The sequence below is a fragment of the Stenella coeruleoalba genome (assembly GCF_951394435.1).
Source record: "Stenella coeruleoalba genome assembly, chromosome: 5".
Lineage (NCBI taxonomy): Eukaryota > Metazoa > Chordata > Mammalia > Artiodactyla > Delphinidae > Stenella > Stenella coeruleoalba.
The window spans coordinates 71657458-71680435 of record NC_137150.1 but is presented as its reverse complement, the minus strand read 5'-3'; the positions used below and the strand labels follow the sequence as shown (position 1 = coordinate 71680435).

Genomic DNA, 22978 nt, shown 5'->3' with positions numbered 1-22978 from the left:
GATACTTGCCAGTTTTTCTAATTATCTCAGCATCAGGGTATTTAAAAGTTCCCCAGGTTATAATACTGTACAATTGAGAACCCCTGGTCAGAGCGATTTGTCTCAATCTTGGAGTAACAGAATCACCTAGTGAACTTATTAAAAAATACAGAGGGATTCTGTCCTTCAATAAGCTTGGATCTTTGTATTAATATTTTCTGTTAGCTTTGCAGGTGATTTTGATTCACACCCAAGAACCACTGCCTTAGAGAAATGAAGAAAGGGAGAAAGAAGAAGTTAGATAAATGGATAGGTTAGGACAGGCAGGGGATGTAGAAAAACAGGAACACATAATAAATATTCATTTGCATATTGGGACCTGTTTCTGATAAAAGCAAAGAAGAGTCTTCTTGATTATTATAAGCCTGTAATAAACAGGCCTAATGAGATTAACTAAAAGATTCAATGAATCCACAGTGTCAACAGCCATAACCCTGTGCCTATAGATTCTGGAAAGGACAGGAATGATTCTGTCATGCAGAATCGTCAGAAGAGACTGCTATGGTAGCTCAGTAATATTTAAATGGATCACAAAGACTACAAAATTTTTAGTCTCGGCCAATGGGACCTAAATGGCAAGAACTGAGAATAGTTCAATGCTATCTATGGATGTGTAGCCTATTCTTCTACTAAAGTTCCTAGAGTGTCTGCCATCTGTGTAGTGTATCTCAGCTTTCATCTTTTGCTGAACACAGCTAGATAGTGTTGCTTTAACTGGGTGCAGACATGAATGGGGAATAACCTGAGTGTAAGCCATTGGTTTTAAACAGCCATGATATTTATGCACTCTTACCTCTTAAAAGGTAAGATCCTTTTATAAGTAGCAGATAGGTCAAATGACATTGCTGATTATTTGTCATACATATGTTGCTAGGAATAATGCCATTCATTTCCAAAAATGGGACTGAACCTTTGCTTTTGTGTTGGTTCCCCCCCCACACACACCCCACCCAAGGAACCTGTCACTCTGGCTTTATTATACCATCCCAGGTTTTGTGGTACAGACATGGAAGAGAAGACCTGTATGCACTCAATTCTGAGGATGAAACAAATTTTGTTTTTGGTCTAAAGCCCAGATAAAGTTTTTGGGTGGTTGCTGAGCACTTTGGGTAAGATCTTGATCAGAACCCCCAACTAGTCAGGATAGTAGAACTCTACACAAGGAAAATAGGGAAATGAGGTAAAGGGCAAAAATTTAGGGAAGAGTCTTGCAAAATTCCTTCGTCACCGAATTTCCAGAGACATTGACAAGGCAAAGTCTTAAAGCTTAAGAAATGCTGCGAATTCTCTCTTAGTGGGGAATAGATTAGTGCCCTATTGAGGCAGCTCTTTGCAACAGTTCACCAGAGGAAGAGTTAGCTGTTCGGTAGCTGGATAGCTTGAAACTGGCAAGTGGGAGACTCAGTTGCCTTTGCATTACAACATACTTTTCATTCTAATGGAGGTGTTAAAATAGGTAGGCTAGATTATTGACAATTGCTTGAAATATTTCTCATTCTATCCAAATGTATATAAACTTTAGTTAATGCTATATTTTGGAGAACTTTGTAATGTTTTTGTAGTTCTAAAATAACAATAATAGGCAAAAACCATTGTGTTTCTTTCTCTGGAATATATTGATTTTTTTTTTTTACTGGGGAATGATTGACATAAACTGTATATTAAAGTGTACAATTTGATAAATGTTGACATATGTATACCTCCATAAAACTGTCACCTCAATTAATTTAATGAACATAACAATTATGCCTCAAAATTTTCTTGTGCCGCTTTATAATTCCTCCTCTGATTTGCCACCTCCTCATTCCTAGTCAATCACTGATCTGCTGTCTGTCATTACTGATCAGTTTGCATTTTCCAGACCTATATGTAAATGGATTTTTTTTTTTTGGTCTAATTTCTTTCAGTGTAATGATTTTGAGACTCAATCATGGTCTGTGTAGCAATAGTTTATTCCCTTTTTTTCTATTGCTTAATGGTATTGCATTGTGTAGATATATCACAATTTGTTTATCCATTCACCTGTTGATGGATGTGTTAGTTATCTATTGCTGTATAACTGATTACCCCAAAATATAGTGGCTTAAAGCAACAAACATTTATTATCTCAGTTTCTGGGCCTGGAATTTTTAGAGAGACTTAGCTGAGTGGCTTTGGCTCAGAGTCTTTAATGAGAGAGCTGATAAGATGTGGCCAGGGTTACTGTAATTTGAAGGCTTCACTGGGGTTGGAGGATCCAATTCCAAGATAGGGCCGTGCATATGACTGTTGACTGCAGGCCTCAGTTCCTCACCAAGGAGCCTCTTTACAGGGCTGCTTGAGTGGTTTTTACTGCATGGAATCTGGTTACTCCCAAAACAAATGATACAAGAGTAAGGGCAAAGAGAAAGATGCAATACTATCCATGACTTAGTCTCAGAAGTTACTGTGTGTCACTTCCTCCATATTACTATTTGTTAGACGTAAGTCTCTATGACCAGCCACTCTCAAGGGGAAAAGCTCCACTTTTGAAGGGAAGAATGTCAAACAATTTGTGGACGTATTTTAAAGCCAATACAATGAACATTTGAGTTGTTTCCCAGTTTTGGCTATTACAAATAAAGCTGCTTATAAAAAATATGTGTAAAAGTCTGTATAGATGTATGCTTTTATTTCTTTTGTGTAAATAGCTAGAGGTAGAATGGGTAGTATGTTTAACATTTTACGAAACTACTTATATAGTGAAATCTACAAAAAAATTGCTAAGAAGAATTATGGAAAGAAGAATTTCTTTTATTATTTATTAATGCTTATAATTATGTTAATATTCTTTTATACATTAAATTTCTAAAAGTTTTAAATTTCATTAAAGAAAACCTCCAAAATCTGGAAATTGTTTTCCAAATTTGATTGTATCCTTTTATACAAGCAGTGTATGAGAGTTCTAGTTGTTCCACATGATTGCCAACACTTGGTATGGATACTCTTCTTAATTTTGTTATGGTTTTAATTTGCATTTCCTTAATAACTAATGATCCCAAGAATCTTTTCATGCGTTTATTTGCCACCCTTGTATTTTCCTCAATGAAATGTCAGATCTTTAGCCCATTTTAAAAAGTTGGGCTGTTTATCTTATTATTTAGTTACAAGAGTTCTTTCTATATTCCAGATATGTTGTTTGTCAGATAAGTGTTTTGCAGATATGTATTTTCTCCCAGGCTTTGGCTTATCTTTTTTATTTTTGTAGCAGTATCTTTCGAACAGCAATAGTTTTTAATTTTGATGAAGTAAATTTATTGATCTTTTTTTCTTTTATAGTTTTCTTTTTGTGTACTATTAAGATATGTTTGCCTAACCCAAGTTCACTGACACTATTCTAGGTTTAGTTTAGATCTGTAGATCCATCCCAAGTTAATTTTTGTGTATGTTGCATGGTAAGGGTCGAGTTTCATTTTTTGGTCATAAGGCTGTCCAGTTGTTTGTTCCAGCATCATTTGCTCAAAAAATTATCTTTTCCCTATTGGCATCTTTTGTTTAAAAAAAAAAAAAGTTGACCGTGTGTATTGGTCATTTCTGGACTCTATTCTGTTTTATTGACCTTTTTTGCCTATCTTTAATACTACAAATGCCTTGATTACTGTAGGTTTCATAATAAGTCTTGAAATCAAGTAGGTTAGATATTTCAACTTTCTTCCTTCTTTTCAAAATTGGTTTGGCTACTCTAGGTCCCTCACATTTCCATATATATTTTAGAATCAAGTTTTAAACTTCTACAAAATGCCTTACTGGAATTTGGAGTGGGATTGCATCAAATCTATATAGATCAATTTGGTGAGAATTGACATCTTACTAATATTGAATCTTCTAATCCATGAACACAATATATCTGTATTTATTTAGGTTTTCTTTAATTTCTCTTGGCAGTATTTTGTGATCTTCATCGTACAAGTCTTGCATATCTTTTGTCAAGTTTATCCCTAAGCATTTCCTATTTTTTGGTGCTATTGTAAGTGATATATTTTAAAGTTCAGTTTCTAATTGTTCATTGCTGGTGTATAGAAATACCACTGAATCTTGTATACTGACTTTATTTCTGCAGACTTGCTAAATTCACTTATTAGTTCTAGTAGGCTTTCCTGTAGTTTCTCTTCAGTTATGTTTGTTCATTTGTTTTGTTTTTTAGATTCCATATATAAGTGAAATCATATAATATTTGTCTTTCTTTTTCTGACTGTTTCACATAGCATAACACCCTCTAGGTCCATGCATGTTGTAGCAAATGGCAAATATTAGAAGTCATAGCCACAGCAGTCAGACAAGAAAAATAAAAGGAATGCAGATTGGAAAGAAAGATATAAAACTGTCAATGTTCGCAGATGCCATATGATACTATATATACAAAATCCTAAAGATGCCACCAAAAAACTACTGGCACTTGTCAATGAATTCAGTAAAGTTGCAGGATACATTTTTTTTTAACATCTTTATTGGAGTATAATTGCTTTACAATGGTGTATTAGTTTCTGCTTTATAACAAAGCGAATCAGTTATACATATACATATGTTCCCATATCTCTTCCCTCTTGCATCTCCCCCCCTCCCACCCTCCCTATCCCACCCCTCTAGGTGGTCACAAAGCACCAAGCTGATCTCCCTGTGCTATGTGGCTGCTTCCCCCTAGCTATCTGTTTTACGTTTGGTAGTGTATATATGTACATGCCACTCTCTCACTTTGTCACAGCTTACCCTTCCCCCTCTCCATATCCTCAAGTCCATTCTCTAGTAGGTCTGTGCCTTTATTCCTGTCTTACCTCTAGGTTCTTCATGACCTTTTTTTTTTTTATTTTACTTAGATTCCGTATATATGTGTTAACATACGGTAGTTGTTTTTCTCTTTCTGACTGACTTCACTCTGTATGACAGACTCTAGATCCATCCACCTCACTACAAATAGGATACATAATTAATATGCAGAAACCTGTTACATTTTTGTACGCTAACAATGAAGTAACAAACAGTCCCATTTACAATCACATCCAAAAGAATAAAATACATGGAAATAAATCTAACTAAGGAAATAAAAGACTTAGAAAACTATATGACACTGATCAAAGAAATTAAAGATGACACAAACAGATGGAAAGGTATACTGTGCTCATGGATTGAAAGGAATAATATTTTTAAAATGACCATACTACCTCAGGCAGTGTGGGGATTCATTTTAATCCTTATCAAAATCCCAATTACATTTTTCACAGAACTGGAAAAAATAATTCTAAAATATGTATGGAAACATGAAAGACCCGAAGTAGCCAAAACAATCTTAAGAGAGAAGAACAAAGCTGGAGGTATCATGCACCCTCATCTCAAACTATACTACAAAGCTGCAGTATCAAAACAGTGTGGTACTGGCACAAAAACAGACACATAGATCAAGGGAACAGAATAGAGAGCCCAGAAATGAACCCACATTTATATGGGCAATTAATATATGACAAAGGAGGCAAGAGTACACAGTGGGGGAAAGGCAGACTCTTCAATAAATGGTGTTAGGAAAACTGGGCAGCTACATGCAAAAGAATCAGATGACTACATTCTCACACCATATACAAAAATAAACTCAAAATGGATTAAAGACTTAAATGTAAGATCTGAAACCATAAAACTTCTAGAAGGAAACATAAGCAGTATGCTCTTTGACATCTGTCTTAGCAATATTTTTTTGGCTATGTCTCCACAGTCAAGGGAAACAAAAGCAAAGATAAGCAAATGGGACTACATGAAACTAAGAAAGCTTTTATACAGTGAAGGAAGCCATTAACAAAATGAAAAGGCAGCCTACTGAATGGGAGAAGATGTTTGCAAATGTTATATCCAACAAGGGTCAATATCCCAAATATACAAGGAACTCATACAACTCAGCATCCAAAAAAACCCCAAATACCCCAATTTAAAAAATGGGCAGAGGACCTGAATAGACATTTTTCCAAAGAAGACATACAGATGGTCAACAGGCACATGAAAAAATGCTTTCAAAACCACAATGAGATATAACCTCACATTTGTCAGAATGGCTGTTATCTAAACAAATCAAATGCAAATCAAAACCACAATGAGATATAACCTCACATTTGTCAGAATGACTGTTACCTAAACGTTAACAAGTAACAAGCATTGGTGAGCATGTGGAGACAGGTAAATCTTTGTGTGCTGTTGATGGGAATATAAATTGGTACAGCCACTATGGAAAACAGTATGGAAATTCCTCAAAAAACTAAAAGTAAAACTACTGTATGGTCCAGCAAGTTCACTCTTGGGTACTTAACCAAAGAAAACAAAAACACTAATTAGAAAAGATACATACACCCCTGTGTTCATTGCAGCATTATTCACAATAGGCAAGATATGGAAGCAATCTAAGTGCCTATCAGTAGGTGAATGGATGAAGAAGGTGTGGTGTATATATTACATATATAGTATATGTACAATGGAATATTATTCAACCATAAAAAAGAATGAAACCTTGCCATTTGTGACAAATAGGGTGGACCTAGAGGGTATTAAAGTTATTTTCAAATTTAAATTTATTTATTTATTTATTTATTTTGGACTGTGTTGGGTCTTCGTTTCCATGCGAGGGCTTTCTCCAGTTGCGGCGAGTGGGGGCCACTCTTCATTGTGGTGCATGGGCCTCTCATTGTCGCGGCCTCTCCCGTTGTGGAGCACAGGCTCCAGACGCGCAGGCTCAGTAGTTGTGGCTCATGGGCTTAGTTGCTCTGTGGCATGTGGGATCTTCCCAGACCAGGGCACGAACCCGTGTCCCCTGCATTGGCAGGCAGATTCTTAACCACTGCACCACCAGGGAAGCCCCAAATTTAAATGTAACAAAATTGATTCCTTGTGGTGTACAGTTTTATGAGTTTTGACAAATGCATACGGTTGGGTCTCCATACCTCAATCAAGATGCAGTTTTGTTAACTCTCGAAATACTCTTATTAACCCATTGTTAGTCACCCTTTCCTTCTTCCTCCTACCATTGTAAATTGCTGATTTGATATCCATCCTGTAGTTCTGCCTTTTCCTAAATGTCATATAACTGGACTCATTCAGTTTGTACCCTTTTGAATATGACTTATTTATCAAAATGCATTCAGATTCATCTATGTGGTTGTATGTATTAATAGTTCTTTCTTTTTTATTGCTGAGTAGTATTCCATTGTATAGATATACTATAGTTTGTTTCTCCAAGGACATTTGTGTTGTGTCCAATTTTTGGCAATTAGGAATGAAACTGCTAAAAAACATTTGTATGCAGATTTTGTTATGAACCTAAGTTTTCATTTCTCTTGGGCAAATACCTAAGATTGGGGTTGCTAGGTTTTATGTAAAGTTACCTTTAACTTTATAGGATAGGAGAGGTTTTTCACTATAGATTCTATTTCTTTAATTCTGTTTAGGTTTCTTTTTTTTTTTTTTTTGGCCATGCCATGTGGCTTCTCAGTTCCCCAACCAGGGGTTGAACCCAGGCCACAGCAGTAAAAGCCCAGAATCCTAACCGTTAGGCCACCAGGGAACTCTGTTTAGGTTTCTGATATCTTCTTTTTTTAAAATTTTTTTATTGAAGTATAGTTGATTTACAAAGTTGTATTAGTTTCTGGTATACAGCAAAGTGACTCAGTTATGTGTGTGTGTGTGTGTGTGTGTGTGTATATATATATATATATATATTCTTTTTCACATTCTTTTCCACTATGGTTTATTACAGAATATTCAATATAGTTCCCTGTGCTATACAGTAGTACCTTGTTGTTATCCATCCTATATGTAATAGTTTGCATCTGCTAATCCTGAACTCTCAATCCTTCCCTCCCTCACCTCCCCTCCTCCTTGGCAACCACAAGTCTATTCTCTATGTCTGTGAGTCTGTTTCTGTTTCGTAGATAAATTCATTTGTGTCATATTTTAGATTCCACATATAAGTGATATCACATAATATTTGTCTTTCTCTGGCCGACTTCACTTAGTATGATAATCTCAAAGTCCGCCCATGTTGCTGCAAATGGCATTATTTCATTCCTTCTTATGGCTGAGTAATATTCCATGTATCCATTCATCTGTTGATGGACATTTAGGTTGCTTCCATGTCTCGGCTGTTGTAGATAGAGGTGCTATGAACATTGGGATGCATGTATCTTTTCAAATTAGAGTTTTCTCTGGAAGTATGCCCAGGAGGGGGATTGCTGGATTACATGGCAACTCTATTTTTAGTTTTTTAAGGAACCTCCATACTGTTTTCCCTAGTGGCTGCACCAATTTACGTTCTTACCAACAATGTAGGAGGGTTCCCTTTTCTCTACACCCTCTCCAGCATTTATTATTTGTAGACTTTTTAATGATGGCCATTCTGACTGGTGTGAAGTGAGAGCTTATTGTAGTTTTGATTTGCATTTATCTAATAATTAGAGAAGTTGAGCATCTTTTCATGTACCTATTGGCCATCTGTATGTTTTCTTTGGAGAAATGTCTATTTAGGTCTTCTGCCCATTTTTTGATTTGTTTGTGTTTTTGTTATTGAGTTGTATGAGCTCTTTGTATATTTTGGAAATTAAGCCCTCGTCAGTCACAACATTTGCAAATTTTTTCTTCCAGTCTGTAGGTTGTCTTTTCATTTTGTTCATGGTTTCCTTTGCTGTTCAAAAGCTTCTAAGTTTGATTAGATCCCATTTGTTTATTTTTGCTTTTATTTCTGTTGCCTTGGGAAACTGCTCTTAACGTTGCTACAGTTGAGCTTTGTTAGTTTTTGTCCTTCAAAGTATTTCCCCATCTCATCTATTGAATTTATCGGCATAAAATTTTTCCCCTGATTATCCTTTTTTAATATCTGTAGAATCTGTGGTGAAGCCATCTCTCTCCTTTTTATTGTATGAAATTTGTGTCTTCTTTCTTCCTGATCACTTTGGTTGTGGGTTTATCTATTTTAGATCTTCTTAAAGAACTAGCTTTAGGTTTCATTGGGTTTTGGCTATTGATTTTCTGTTTTCTATTTAGTTGCCTTCCAAACTGATCTTCATTATTTCCTTTCTTCTGCTTAATTTGGGTTTAATACTTTGGGATTAACATAATACAAAACTGTTTTTCCTTTGGAAGTGAATTGACAGATTTTGAAACCCTGTACTCAATCCAGGTTTTGTGTGTGTGTGGCGGGGGGTGTGTGTGTGTGTGTATTTGGCGTTTAGACAAGGACGTAAGACTTTGCTAATAGTAAGATTCCATAGAGACTGAATTTTTTTGGTACTGCTTTTAGTCAGTTGAAGGACATAAGGTTTTCTTTTTGTTTTTAATATTTATTTTTCTGCCTCTTCATCTGGCATGTGTTTCAAATTCTGAATGAAGTGTATCTGTAAATTATGAAAGTACTTGGAATTCCCATGCCAAGCCCTGTGAAATTTACCACACATAGTTAAATATGTGGCATCCATTAAGTGGTGTAAAATATTGTCGTGAGAAGTAAAATTTTATTCTCATTTTTAATCTTAGCAATAATTTAACCTGAAGGGCTATATAATATTTACTTGAGTTCTGAATTTAAGACATTTAAATCCACAGGTCTTCCCAAATGAGAAACCTCTAACTAAGGTATAAGGCAGTTCTAGAGTTGTTTTCATTTGTTTTGTTTTAATATATTAGAGTAAGAAATTTCTGTGGTGGATAGAGTAGAATTTGTATTACTCTTTTAGGTTGTCTTCCAAAGCCTGAATTAGAGTCAAGGAAATAAATTGCTCTACTGATTGAACATTGTATTTAAATATTAATGCACATTTCATTCCTCTGTAAATAGAAGTAATTTTATTTTTTAAACAGATGAAATTGGCTTGAAAATCAGTTTGTTTCTTTTTTAAATACTTATGCAATGTTCAGTAAGAAATGTAGGTGTTATTAGAATTGGAATATTGTTGGAAGGATGTAATATTTACGGAACTAAATGAAAATTATTTTCTTTGTTTACTTTTCTAATTGTTTAATGTCCTTCTTTTCTTTTAGATCCTATTTGACCAAACTCAGAGATCGATTAAGGCACAGCTTCAGAACTTTGTCAAAGAGTAAGTCAGTTGCAGTGAAAAGAAAAGAAAAGCAACCAGTTAATGATCACATCTGGGAGTTGGTATCTTTTCAGAGAGCTTAGAAACATGACTTAGTGAAAATATGGGGGGTTTTGTGTGTTTTTTGCTTTGTGAAATTTATATTGCATTTTTTCCTGAATTACTCTGTAAAGGAGTCAGACTTCATGCCTTTCAATGAATCATTTATACTATGAAATTTGTGTTCAGGATACATAGTTCAAATTGTTACAGACTTAAAAAAAAATTTTTAATGTAAATAAATAACCTAATGATCTTTAAAAATCAAAGCAGATCCCAAAAGTGGTTGAAATACTGTCAGTTATTCTAGTTGTCTCAATATGGTATTTTCTTTGTAGAGAAGATAATAGAATATACGAGAATGAGTAATGAAGGTGCATAATAAGTAATGAAGCAAACCTTTTGTGTCACATTCATCACATTTTATATGTGAAATAAAATGAAACTAGAAATAAAAAATTTATCTGAACTTCCAGGTAGGAACGTTTTCCTTTTCCACATTAATAATTTCACTTTATGTCTTTTAATTCCTGACTGAGAATATATTAAATTACAGATAAAGTTGATTATGATATAGTATTCAGATGTTAAAAGCTATAAATAGTGGCAGATCTCATGAACATAATGCACTTCTGTTTTAGTAGGTTAGAATTTGTTGTTCTGGAGGTGATGTCTTGCAGATCATTTATAAATCACTTCAAAATAGACTAATATTCAGAATGTCCTTATAGAGTGTATACATGAAAATTTATGGCTTCTTATTAAAGTCTTTGCTAGGTACACGTTATTATTATTGTTATTATTTTAAAGTCATTTGTCTTCAAATTACTTTGCCTAATTCCTTGGTAGAAAAAGTAAAAGGATGTTATATATTTACCTAAGATCATTAATGAATCAAGGTTTCAGATTTTCAGACTACTGAAATGGATACTGTTATTCTCTACTGGTACATAATTCTTTTAGAAAGCATTCTTCTGTGTGTGTGTTTTAAGAATATATTCGTGTCCTTTGGACTCCTAATTTTTTTCAACAATAAATGAATGTTGTTTCTTAAAGTGTGGTCTGTAGACCACCATAACAGTGAAATCAAGGGCATGTCTTAAGAAAATCCCTCAGATTTCTAGGGCTTATCCCGAAAACACAAAGAATTGTAATCTCTGGTAGAGGACCCTTGGAACTTGCATTTTTAACAAGTTCCCTATGGTATATACTACTGTTTAAAAATCATTTTGTCTTTTTTTTTTTAATTGGGGTATAGTTGCTTGACAATGTTGTGTAAGTTTCTGCTGTATAGCGAAGTGAATCAGCTATATGTATACATATATCCCCTCTTTTTTGGATTTCCTTCCCATTTAGGTCACCACAGAGTATTAAGTAGAGTTCCCTGTGCTATACAGCATGTTCTCGTTAGTTACCTATTTTATACATATTACTGTGTATATGTCAATCCCAGTCTTCCAATTCACCCCACACACCCCTGCCCCCGCTTGGTGTCCGTATGTTTTTTTCTCTACATCTGTGTCTCTATTTCTGCCTTGCAAACAGGTTCATCTGTACCATTTTTCTACATTCCACATATATGTGTTAATACACGATATTTGTTTTTCTCTTTCTGACTTAGTTCACTCTGTATGACAGTCTCTAGGTCCATCCAAATTGCTACAAATGACCCAATTTCATTCCTTTTTATGGCTGAGTAATTTTCCATTGTATATATGTACCACATCTTTATCCATTCATCTGTCAGTGGACATTTAGGTTACTTCCATGACCTGGCTATTGTAAATAGTGCTGCAGTGAACACTGGGGTGCATCTGTCTTTTTGAATTATGGTTTTCTCTGGGTATATGCCCAGTAGTGGGATTGCTGGGTCATATGCTAATTCTGTTTTTAGTTTTTAAAGGAACCCTCATACTGTTCTCCATAGTGGGTGTATCAGTTTACATTTCCACCAACAGTTGCAAGATAGTTCCCTTTTCTTCACACCCTCTCCAGCATTTATTGTTTGTAGATTTTTTGACGATGGCCATTCTGACTGGTGTGAAGTGATACCTCATTGTAGTTTTGATTTGCATTTCTCTAATAATTAGTGATATTGAGCATCTTTTCATGTGCCTCTTGGCCATCTTTATGTCTTCTTTGGAGGAATGTCTATTTAGGTCTTCTGCCCATTTTTTGATTGGGTTGTTTGTTTTTTTGATATTGAGATGCATGAGCTATTTGTATTTTTTGGAGATTAATCCTTTGTCTGTTGCTTCGTTTGTAAATATTTTCTCTCATTCTGTGGGTTGTCTTTTCGTCTTGTTTATGGTTTCCTTTGCTGTGCAAAAGCTTTTAAGTTTCATTAGGTCCCATTTGTTTGTTTTTATTTTTATTACTGAAGGAGGTGGGTCAAAAAAGGTCTTGCTGTGATTTATGTCAAAAAGTGTTCTTCCTATGTTTTCCTCTAAGAGTTTTATAGTGTCTGGTCTTACATTTAGGTCTCTAATCCATTTTGAGTTTATTTTTGTGTATGGTGTTAGGGAGTGTTCTAATTTCATTCTTTTATATGTAGCTGTCCAGTTTTCCCAGCACCACTTATTGAAGAGGCTGTCTTTTCTCCACTGTATATTTTTGCCTCCTTTGTCATAGATTAGGTAACCATAGGTGCATGGGTTTATCTCTGGGGTTTCTGTCCTGTTACATTGGTCTGTATTTCTGTTTTTGTGCCAGTACCATACTGTCTTGATTACTGTATCTTTGTAGTATAGTCTGAAGTCAGGGAGCCTGATTCCTCCAGCTCCATTTTTCTTTCTCAAGATTGCTTTGGCTGTTTGGGGTCTTTTGTGTCTCCATACAAATTGTGCAATTTTTTGTTCTAGTCTGTGAAAAATGCCATTGGTAATTTGATAGGGATTGCATTGAATCTGTAGATGGCTTTGGGTAGTATAGTCATTTTCACAGTATTGATTCTTCCAATCCAAGAACATGGTATATCTCTCCATTTGTTTGTGTCATCTTTGATTTCTTTCATCAGTGTCTTGTAGTTTTCCACATACAGGTCTTTTACCTCCTTAGGTAGGTTTATTCCTAGGTATTTTATTATTTTTGTTGCATTGGTGAATGGGATTATTTCCTTAATTTCTCTTTCTGATCTTTTGTTGTTAGTGTATAGGAATGCAAGAGATTTCTGTGCATTAATTTTGTATCCTGCAAATTTACCAAATTCATTGATTAGCTCTAGTAGTTTTCTGGTGGCATATTTAGGATCTTCTACATATAGTATCCTGTCATTTGAAAAGTGACAGTTTTTCCAATTTGTATTCCTTTTATTTCTTTTTCTTCTCTGATTGCTGTGGCTAGGACTTCCAAAACTATGTTGAATAATAGTGGTGAGAGTGGGCATCCTCATCTTGTTCCTGATCTTAGAAGAAATGCTTTCAGTTTTTCACCATTGAGAATGGTGTTTCCTGTGGGTTTGTCAGATATGGCCTTTATTATGTCGAGGTAGGTTCCCTCTATGCCCACTTTCTGGAGAGTTTTTATCATAAATGGGTGTTGAATTTTGTCAAAAGCTTTTTCTGTATCTATTGAGCTGATCATATGGTTTTTATTCTTCAATTTGTTAATATGGTGTATCACATTGATTGGTTTGCGTATATTGAAGAATCCTTGCATCCCTGGGATAAATCGCTCTTGATCATGGTGTATGCTCCTTTTAATGTGTTGTTGGATTCTGTTTGCTAGTATTTTGTTGAGGTTTTTTGCATCTATATTCATCAGTGATATTGGTCTGTAATTCTCTGTTTTTGTGATATCTTTGTCTGGTTTTGGTATCAGGGTGATGGTGGCCTTGTAGAATGAGCTTGGGAGTGTTTCTCTCTCTGCAATTTTTTGGAATAGTTTGAGAAGGATGGGCGTTAGCTGTTCTCTAAATGTTTGATAGAATTCGCCTGTCGAGCCATCTGGTCCTGGACTTTTTGTTTGTTGGAAACTTTTTTTTTTTTTTTGCGGTACGCGGGCCTCTCACTGTTGTGGACTCTCCCGTTGCGGAGCACAGGCTCCGGACGCGCAGGCTCCGGACGCGCAGGCTCAGCAGCCATGGCTCATGGGCCTAGCCGCTCTGCGGCATGTAGGATCTTCCCGGACCGGGGCACGAACCCGTGTCCCCTGCATCGGCAGGTGGACTCGCAACCACTGCGCCACCAGGGAAGCCCAGTTTTATTGATCTTTGCTCTTGTTTTCTTTTTTTCTGTTTCATTTATTTCTGCTCTGATATTTGTGATTTCTTTCCGTCTACTAACGTTGGTTTTTATTGTTTTGTTTTGGTTTTTGTTTTGTTTTCTTCCTCTTTCTCTAGTCCCTTTAGGTGTAAGGTTAGATTGTTTATTTGAGATTTTTCATGTTTCTTGAGGTAGGATTATATTGCTATAAACTTCCCTCTTAGAATTGCTTTTGCTGCATACCATAGGTTTTGGGTTGTCGTGCTTTTGTTGTCATTTGTCTCTAGGTATTTTTTGATTTCCTCTTTGATTTCTTCAGTGACCTCTTGGTTATGTAGTAGCATATTGTTTAGCCTCCCTGTGTTTGTGTTTTTTTCCTGTAATTGATTTCTAGTCTCATAGCATTGTGGTCAGAAAAGATGCTTGATACGATTTCAGTTTTCTTAAATTTACTGAGGCTTGATTTGTGACCCAAGATGTGATGTATAATGTTCCATGTATAATGTATAATGTGTATAATGTATAATGTGATGGATAATGCTCCATGTACACTTGAGAAGAAGGTGTATTCTGCTGCTTTCAGGTGGAATGTTGTATAAATATCAATTAAATCCATCTCATTTAAAGCTTGTGTTTCCATGTTAATTTTCTGTCTGGATAATCTGTCTGTTGGTGTAAATGAAATGTTAAAGTCCCCCACTATTATTGTGTTACCGTCAGTTTCCTCTTTTATGGCTGTTAACATTTGCCTTATATATTGAGGTGCTCCTATGTTGGGTGCATGTATATTTGTAATTGTTATATCTTCTTCTTGGATTGATCCCTTTATCATTATGTAGTGTTCTTCCTTGTCTCTTGTAACAGTTTATATTTTAAAGTCTATCTTATCTGGTATGAGTAAGTCTATCTCATCTGATATGAGTATTCCATGCACATGGAAATCAAAATCTTTTGATTTCCATGTGCATGGAACACCTTTTTCCATCCCCTCACTTTCAGTCTGTATGTGTCCCTAGGTCTGAAGTGGGTCTCTTGTAGACAGCATATATATGGGTCTTGTTTTTGTATCCATTCAGCGAGCTTGTGTCTTTTGGTTGGAGCATTTAATCCATTCACATGTAAGGTAATTATCGATATGTAAGTTCTATTACCTTTTTCTTAATTGTTTTGGGTTGTTTTTCTAGGTCTTTTTCTTGTGTTTCCGGCTTAGAGGAGTTCCTTTAGCATTTGTTATAGAGTTGGTTTGGTGGTTCTGAAGTCTCTTAGCTTTTGCTTGTCTGTAAAGCTTTTGATTTCTCTGTTGAATGTGAGTGAGATCCTTGCTGGGTAGATTAATCTTGGTTGTAGCTTTTTCCCTTTCACCACTTTAAATATATCCTGCCACTCCAATGTGGCCTCCAGAGTTTCTGTTGAAAAATCATCTCATAACCTTACAGGATTCCCTTGTATGTTATTTTTTGCTTTTTCCTTGCTGCCTAATATTTTTTCTTTGTATTTAATTTTTTTTAATGCGATTAATGTGTCTCGGTGTGTTTTTCCTTGGGTTTATACCGTATGGGACTCTCTGCACTTCCTAGACTTGATTGACTATTTCCTTTCCCATGTTAGGGATGTTTTCAACTATAGTCTCTTCAGATATTTTCTCAGACCCTTTCTCTTTCTCTTCTTCCTCTGGGACCTCTGTAATTTGAATGTAGGTGTGTTTAATGTTGTCCCAGAGGCCTCTGAGACTGTCCTTAATTGTTTTCATTCTTTTTTCTTTATTCTGCTCTGTGGCAGTTATTTCCACCATTCTGTCTTCCAGCTCACTTATCCGTTCTTCTGCCTCAGTTATTCTGCTATTGCTTCCTTCTAGAGTATTTTTAATTTCGGTTATTGTCTTGTTCATCACTGTTCTCTAGTTCTTCTAGGTCCTTGTTAAATGTTTCTTGTATTTTCTCCATTCTATTTCCAATATTTTGGATCATCTTTGCTATCAATACTCTGAATTCTTTTTCAGGTAGATTGCCTATTTCCTCTTCATTTGTTTGGTCTTGTGGGTGTTTACCTTGCTCCTTCATTTGCAACACATTTCTCTGTCTTCTCATTTTGTTTTACTTATTGTGTTTGGGGTCTCCTTTCCACAGGCTGCGAGGCTGTAGTTGCTCTTGCTTCTGGTGTCTGCCCCCAGTGGGTGAGGTTGGTCCAGTGGCCTGTGTAGGCTTCCTGGTATGGGGGACTGGTGTTTGTGTTCTGGTGGGTGGAGCTGTATTTTGTCCCTCTGGTTGGCAGGGCTGTGTCAGGTGATGTGTTTTGGGTTGTCTGTGAGCTTCCTATGACTTCAGGCAGCCTGTATGCTAATGGGTGGGGTTGTGTTCCTGTCTTGCTAGTTGTTTGGTGTGAGGCGTCCAGCACTGGAGCTTGCTGGCCCTTGGGTGGAGCCGGGTCTTGGTGTTGAGATGGAGACATCTAGGAGAGCTCTCACGTATTAATATTCCCTGGGGCTGGGAGTTCTCTGGCGGTCCAGTGTCCTGGACTTGGCTGTCCCACCTCAGAAGGTCAGGCCCGACCCCTGGCCGGAGAACCAAGACCCTGCAAGCTGTACCATGTGAAAGAAAAAAAAAAAAAAAAAAGGAAATGAACAAGCAAAACCCCCAAGACAAATGGTAAAAGCAAAACCAAACACACAAAAATACACAAAGAAACACATACACACACACAAAAACAGGGAAAAAAAAGAAAAAAAAAGAGAAAGGCAAGATGGACTTACCTGGTGGTCCAGTGGGTAAGACTCCATGCTCCCAATGCAGGGCGCCTGGGTTCAGTCCCTGGTTGGGGAACTAAATCCCACATGCATGCCACAACTAAGTTCACATGCCTCAAGTAAGAGTCTGCAGGCTGCAATGAAGATCCCATGTGCCATAACTAAGACTCGGCGCAGCCAAAATAAATAAATAAATATTAAAAAATAACAACAAGTTTACAGTTTCACAGACTCAGAGAACAAATTTATGGTTATCAGTAGGGAAGAGTGGGGGAGGGATAGTTAGGGAGTTTGGGATTGACCAAAAAAAAAAAAATTGTATATAACTATATTATACACCTGTAACTTATATAATATTTTACATCAACCATTCATCAGTTAAAGAAAATAAAAATAAATGTAAAAAAAAATAAAAATTATTTGGTTAAATATTGGTGCATGTCCCAGAATTTGTCTTTAGAAAAATTAACTTTGCCTTTTATGTTTCTGTAATGTTAATTTGATAATTTATTTTCACTTTAAATTGTATAGATTTAAGTAAGGAAATGCTAGCTGACTATATCAGGAATAGTGTGTACTCATAAACTAATATATATGTTAGTTGGAAGAGCTATTGAGTGTCATTTGCAAATAAATAAATAAGTAGAGGAACATAAGAATTAAATTCTAAATGTTATTTTGGTAAAGTTTTTGATCCAGATAGTTTTATGAAAGTTTCACTATTTTAATTTTTTTTAGAGATCTTAGAAAATTCAAAGATGCCAAGAAGCAGTTTGAAAAAGTCAGTGAAGAAAAAGAAAACGCATTAGTAAAAAATGCTCAAGTACAGAGAAACAAACAGCATGAAGTTGAAGAAGCCACAAACATTCTGACAGCAACAAGGAAATGTTTTCGACATATAGCCCTAGATTACGTACTTCAGGTATGTTTATTATATGTTTTCAAAAAATGGCTATTAGGGCTTCCCTGGTGGCGCAGTGGTTGAGAGTCCGCCTGCCGATGCAGGAGACACGGGTTCGTGCCCTGGTCTGGGAAGATCCCACCTGCAGCGGAGTGGCTAGGCCCGTGAGCCATGGCCACTGAGCTTGTGCGTCCGGAGCCTGTGCTCTGCAACAGGTGAGGCCACAACAGTGAGAGGCCCGCGTACCACAAAAAAAAAAAAAAAATACTTAAGTAAACATATTGCTAATTAGTGATTAAAAACTACTCAGGTAACTTTGCGAAAACAGTAGAAAATGACTTTAAGATTTTTTTCTATTAAGTTCCTGTTCAGTAAGTGGGAAGTTAAATTTTAAAAAATGAAGTACACTCCACTTATTAATGAAAGGCTTCTAGCATGGAGTAGTCTGTATTTCCTATCTCGTCTTATCTACCTCACATTTATACCACTTCCTGCAGTAGTATGAGTACTGAGTCTGCCTACCTCATTCTACTGAAATGGCTCATGTTAAGGTCTTATTCATTAGATATATTGTACTTTTTAACCAACTTGACTGTTGTGTTTCACTGAAATAGTAGACCACACTCTCTTGAAACATACTTTTGTCTTAATGTATCTTAAACCATTTGCAGGTCATCATCTTAATTTATGTTTCTTTTCAGTTTCCACTTCGGGTTTCTCTCCTTTGTCCACCTTTTCAGTCTCTCTATTAGGATTCCATCTTTGGTCTTCCTGTTTTCTGACTTTATGATAATCCCTTACAGTTTAATCATGCCCTTTGCTTGAATTATCACCATATATAAGAGACAAAATATATTTTTCTCAGAAGTACCTCATTCCTTTTGTGTCTAAAACTAAAATCTTTCTTCTTCTCAGATGACTTTGTATTGCCGTTACCATACTGAGTAGTATCACCCTCTTAATCATAGAAATCAGAATTGGAGAATCATATCAGATATTCTTCTCATTCTTAGCTACTATATCTAACAGTCAAAATTGCCTTGAAAAGTTCTATGTACCTCGTTCTCACTCTGCTGCAGCCGCAACACTAGTTCTTACTGCTTCTTGTCTCGAGTATTAAGATGTTCTCATAAAAACTGATCTTTCTTGTGTTGCTTTTAACCTGCCCATTAGCAATTCATTCTCTGTTCTGTGGTCACAATTACTCAAGCTTTTCCAGGCAAAATGAATCATTCTTGTCTCTGTTTCCTCTGTGCTGCCATATTATTGTCATGCACATTGCTGTTAGAGCACTTATCTCATTTATTGAAATTATTTATTTATATGTCTTTCCTACTCCTAGATTATATCCCTTCCCTCTAGTCCAGTGGTTGGAAAATAGATAGGTAATGTTTTTTGAAAGAGTGAACAGCTTACTTAATTTTAAATTTTATTTGGGAAGGGGGGAAGTTACCTAAAATATTCATTATTTTCAAATTTACACATTATAAACTGTCCGTTTCCTTTGACGTCCATCCACTAGTTTTAAGTTAGGACCTCACCTCTCTTATAACTATTTGTTTGATTTTTCTAATGAGAACTGTTGCGTTATTTTACCATATGGCCAAAGTGTCTGTTTTAGAGAATAGTAAGTAAGAAATATTCAGATTTATAGAGTGTCATGCTTTAGTTTCTCTAAATATTTGAATATACTTTTGTATTTTCAAGTGTATGCTGTTTTTCATTGTCAAACAGGCATTTTTAACATTTTTCTAAGCTTTTACTTAGAGCATTTGAAAGTTAATCTTTAGTTCTCAAAACTGAATAGACCTTGAAACAGACATGCAGAAGAAACTAGTGCTTAGGTAAACAGTTATTAGATTTTTCTTGGTCTGTCTTTACTTATTTATTTATTTATTTATTTATTTTTGACTGCATTGGGTCTTCATAGCAGTGCGCCTGCTTTCTCTAGTTGCGTCAAGCGGGGGCTACTCTTCATTGTGGTGCATGGGCTTCTCATTGCGGTAGCTTCTCTTGTTGCAGAACACGGGCTCTAGGCACGTGGGCTTCAGTAGTTGCTGCATGCAGGCTCAGTAGTTGTGGCTTATGGACTCTAGAGCACAGGCTCAGTAGTTGTGGCACACGGGCTTAGTTGCTCCGCGGCATGTGGGATCTTCCCAGAGCAGGGCTCGAACCCGTGTCCCCTGCATTGGCAGGCGGATTCTTAACGACTGCACCACCAAGAAATTCCCTCTTGGTCTGTTTTTTTTTGTTTGTTTGTTTGTTTGTTTTTTTGCGGTACGCGGGCCTCTCACTGTTGTGGCCTCTCCCGTTGCGGAGCATAGGCTCCGGACGCACAGGCTCAGCGGCCATGGCTCACGGGCCTAGCCGCTCCGCGGCATATGGGATCTTCCTGGATCGGGGCACGAACCCGTGTCCCCTGCATCGGCAGGCGGACTCTCAACCACTGCGCCACCAGGGAAGTCCCCTCTTGGTCTGTTTTTGTTTTCTGATCAGTGCTTTAAAATTACCTTATTAAACAACAGGCGGAACATTCAGTGGGAAGGACATATTAAAAAGATATTCTGTAACCTTTTGGAAATTTTAGCAAAGAGTTCATGATTCTTTTCTTGTGTAAACATTGTATTTCATTAAGCTGATATATAATAAATAACAGACAAAAATAAAATGTTTGTTGTGAATTTCTAGAGTTGGGAGAGATACCACAGAAGGCAACTTTTATAATTACTGATCTTTCAATAGTTTGGTCTAATTAAAATATTTATTTAAGATCCATTAATTTGTTCAACAAATATTTCTGAGTGCCTAATATATACAGCTTGGAGGATACAGCTGGGAATAAAGCACGACCTTGATCTCATGGAGCTTATGTTTTAGCTGGGGAAAATAAATAAGTAAATAAAATATGAGGTAGTTATGAATACTATAAAGAAAATAAATAGGGTTGGTGTACTAAAGACTGCTTAAAGGCCTACTTTAGACCTTTGTGAGGAGATACTGTTTAAGCTGCGACCTGATGGATAAGAGCCTTGTGCCCATCTGGGAAGAAAATCATGACATGAGGACAGAACAAATAGTACAAAGGCATTGAGGTGGGAGTACTCTTGGGTTGTGGTTGGACCACAGAAAAGGGGAAAGTACTGTAGTATAAAATTAGGTGGGAGAGGTAGCAGGAGCCTCTTCACAAACGGCCTTGTAGGCTACAGTAGGGAGTTGGAAGGTTTTAATACAGACGTACATGATCTTATTTATTGTTTGAAAAGATCACTCTGGTTGCTGTGTGGAGAATGAAGTGTCAAGAGTGGAAACAGAGACTAGTTCATAGACTATTATAGCAGTCAGGAAAAGATATGGTGGTTGGTGGTAGTGGTAAAAGTGATTAGAATTTGTATTAAGGATGTATGTTAAAAGAGCAATTAGATAAGGAGGGTGGAGAGAAGATGGAATTCTAAGAAATTCAAAAGTTTATCAAGGTGATAGTTTTATTAGTACAGTACAATATTATGGTTTGAACATGGCCAGTTTTTCTTTAAGTTGAAAAAATGGATGAGAGTTTCATTGGTATGTTTGTCTTAACTGTTTTTGCAAAAAGCAGGTCAAAAGGTGAAAAACTTGAACTTTGTTTTCATTTACTTTTCTGGAAAAGTATTAGAATAAGCAAATTTTACAATATTGCATTCTGGATTAGTTTTAAAAATAATGCATAGGTGATTAACCAAGTGCATTTTCCCTCAGATTAACGTCCTTCAATCAAAAAGGAGATCAGAAATCCTGAAATCAGTAAGATATTTATTGAAATGATGTTCTAAATATTTTCATATGAAGTTAAATGTCTATATTTAAGTTTTTAAAATAGCACCATATATGTGTGTGTGTATGTATATTTATTTATTGACTTATTTATTTATTCCAGGTTCATAATTAATCTTACTTAATGATATTTTTGTACTTCTTATATGTCACTTAACCACTTTTTTTGGTCTCCTTTATGTTATAGTTATTTATGTGTGTCTCATCTATAATTACACTGTAATCTGCTTAAAGCAGACACTTAAATAATTTGAGATTGAGGGCATACATAGCGTCATTTTACAGAATTTTTCCCTTAGGGCTGTAGATGGTGTATCAACTTTTTGGAGTGCAGGTAGAAAACAAACGAGATGAAATTTGAAGGATGGCATGGCAACAGTGATTTTTTATTTGCCCATTTTTCGTCTTAAAAGCTAACAAGGAAGTGGGCAGAGGATGATAGTCATATATACATTACACTCTTTTATATTTTGAGAACCTTAGAAATAATTTCTCCTCTCTGATTTTGTTCACTAAAGTTTTTTTATGGTTTTTTTTTTCTCAAAGGATCTACAGAAATTGCTTTTGATCCTTGTCCACACCTAGGTTTTTCCTAAATTCTCTGTTAATATTTATGTTATTTCTTATCAGATGAGAACATTATACTTCCTGTTTACCTCCACCACCTTTTCCAGATTGAGAGTAATGTATGTTAATTGTAGAAAATTGGAAAATAAAATATATGAAGGAAGAATAAAAATACTTATAAATGCTACTACCAAGAGAGAACCACTATTAATATCTTGGTGTAATCTTTGTCTTTTTTCTCTGTTTGTGTGTGTGCGCCTGTGTGTGTGTGTATGTGAAAATGTATATACACCTCTTAAAATTCCATTTAATTTTTAAAAACAAAATAGGAATCATTCCTACATACTGTTCTATAATTTTCTTTTTTCACTAATACACTCCAAAATCATCATGAGTCATTAAATATTTTTTTATTTAACGATGTGACCAGGTAGAATTCTACCATATGAATACAGTAGGGGTGAGCAAACATTTTTTTTGAAGGGCCAGGTAGTAAATATATTAGGTTTTGGAGGCCGTATCGTCTGTGTTGCAACTACTCAGCTGTGCTATTGTAATAGGAAAGCAGTCATAGACAATATGTAAATGAATGGCATGA

At 35.8% G+C, this 22978-nt stretch overlaps 1 protein-coding gene across 5 annotated transcripts in view; it reads left to right on the top strand.

The window, feature by feature from the left end:
• Nucleotides 1–22978, top strand: part of ACAP2 (ArfGAP with coiled-coil, ankyrin repeat and PH domains 2) — a 160568-nt gene that overhangs the window by 91594 nt on the left and 45996 nt on the right. For all 5 annotated transcript variants that reach the window (XM_079922245.1, XM_079922242.1, XM_079922243.1 and 2 more), the window contains 3 exons: nucleotides 10060–10118; nucleotides 17841–18024; nucleotides 21739–21783. In XM_079922245.1, coding sequence (XP_079778371.1) covers nucleotides 10060–10118; nucleotides 17841–18024; nucleotides 21739–21783 — 288 coding nt within the window. The remainder of the gene's footprint in view (nucleotides 1–10059; nucleotides 10119–17840; nucleotides 18025–21738; nucleotides 21784–22978) is intronic.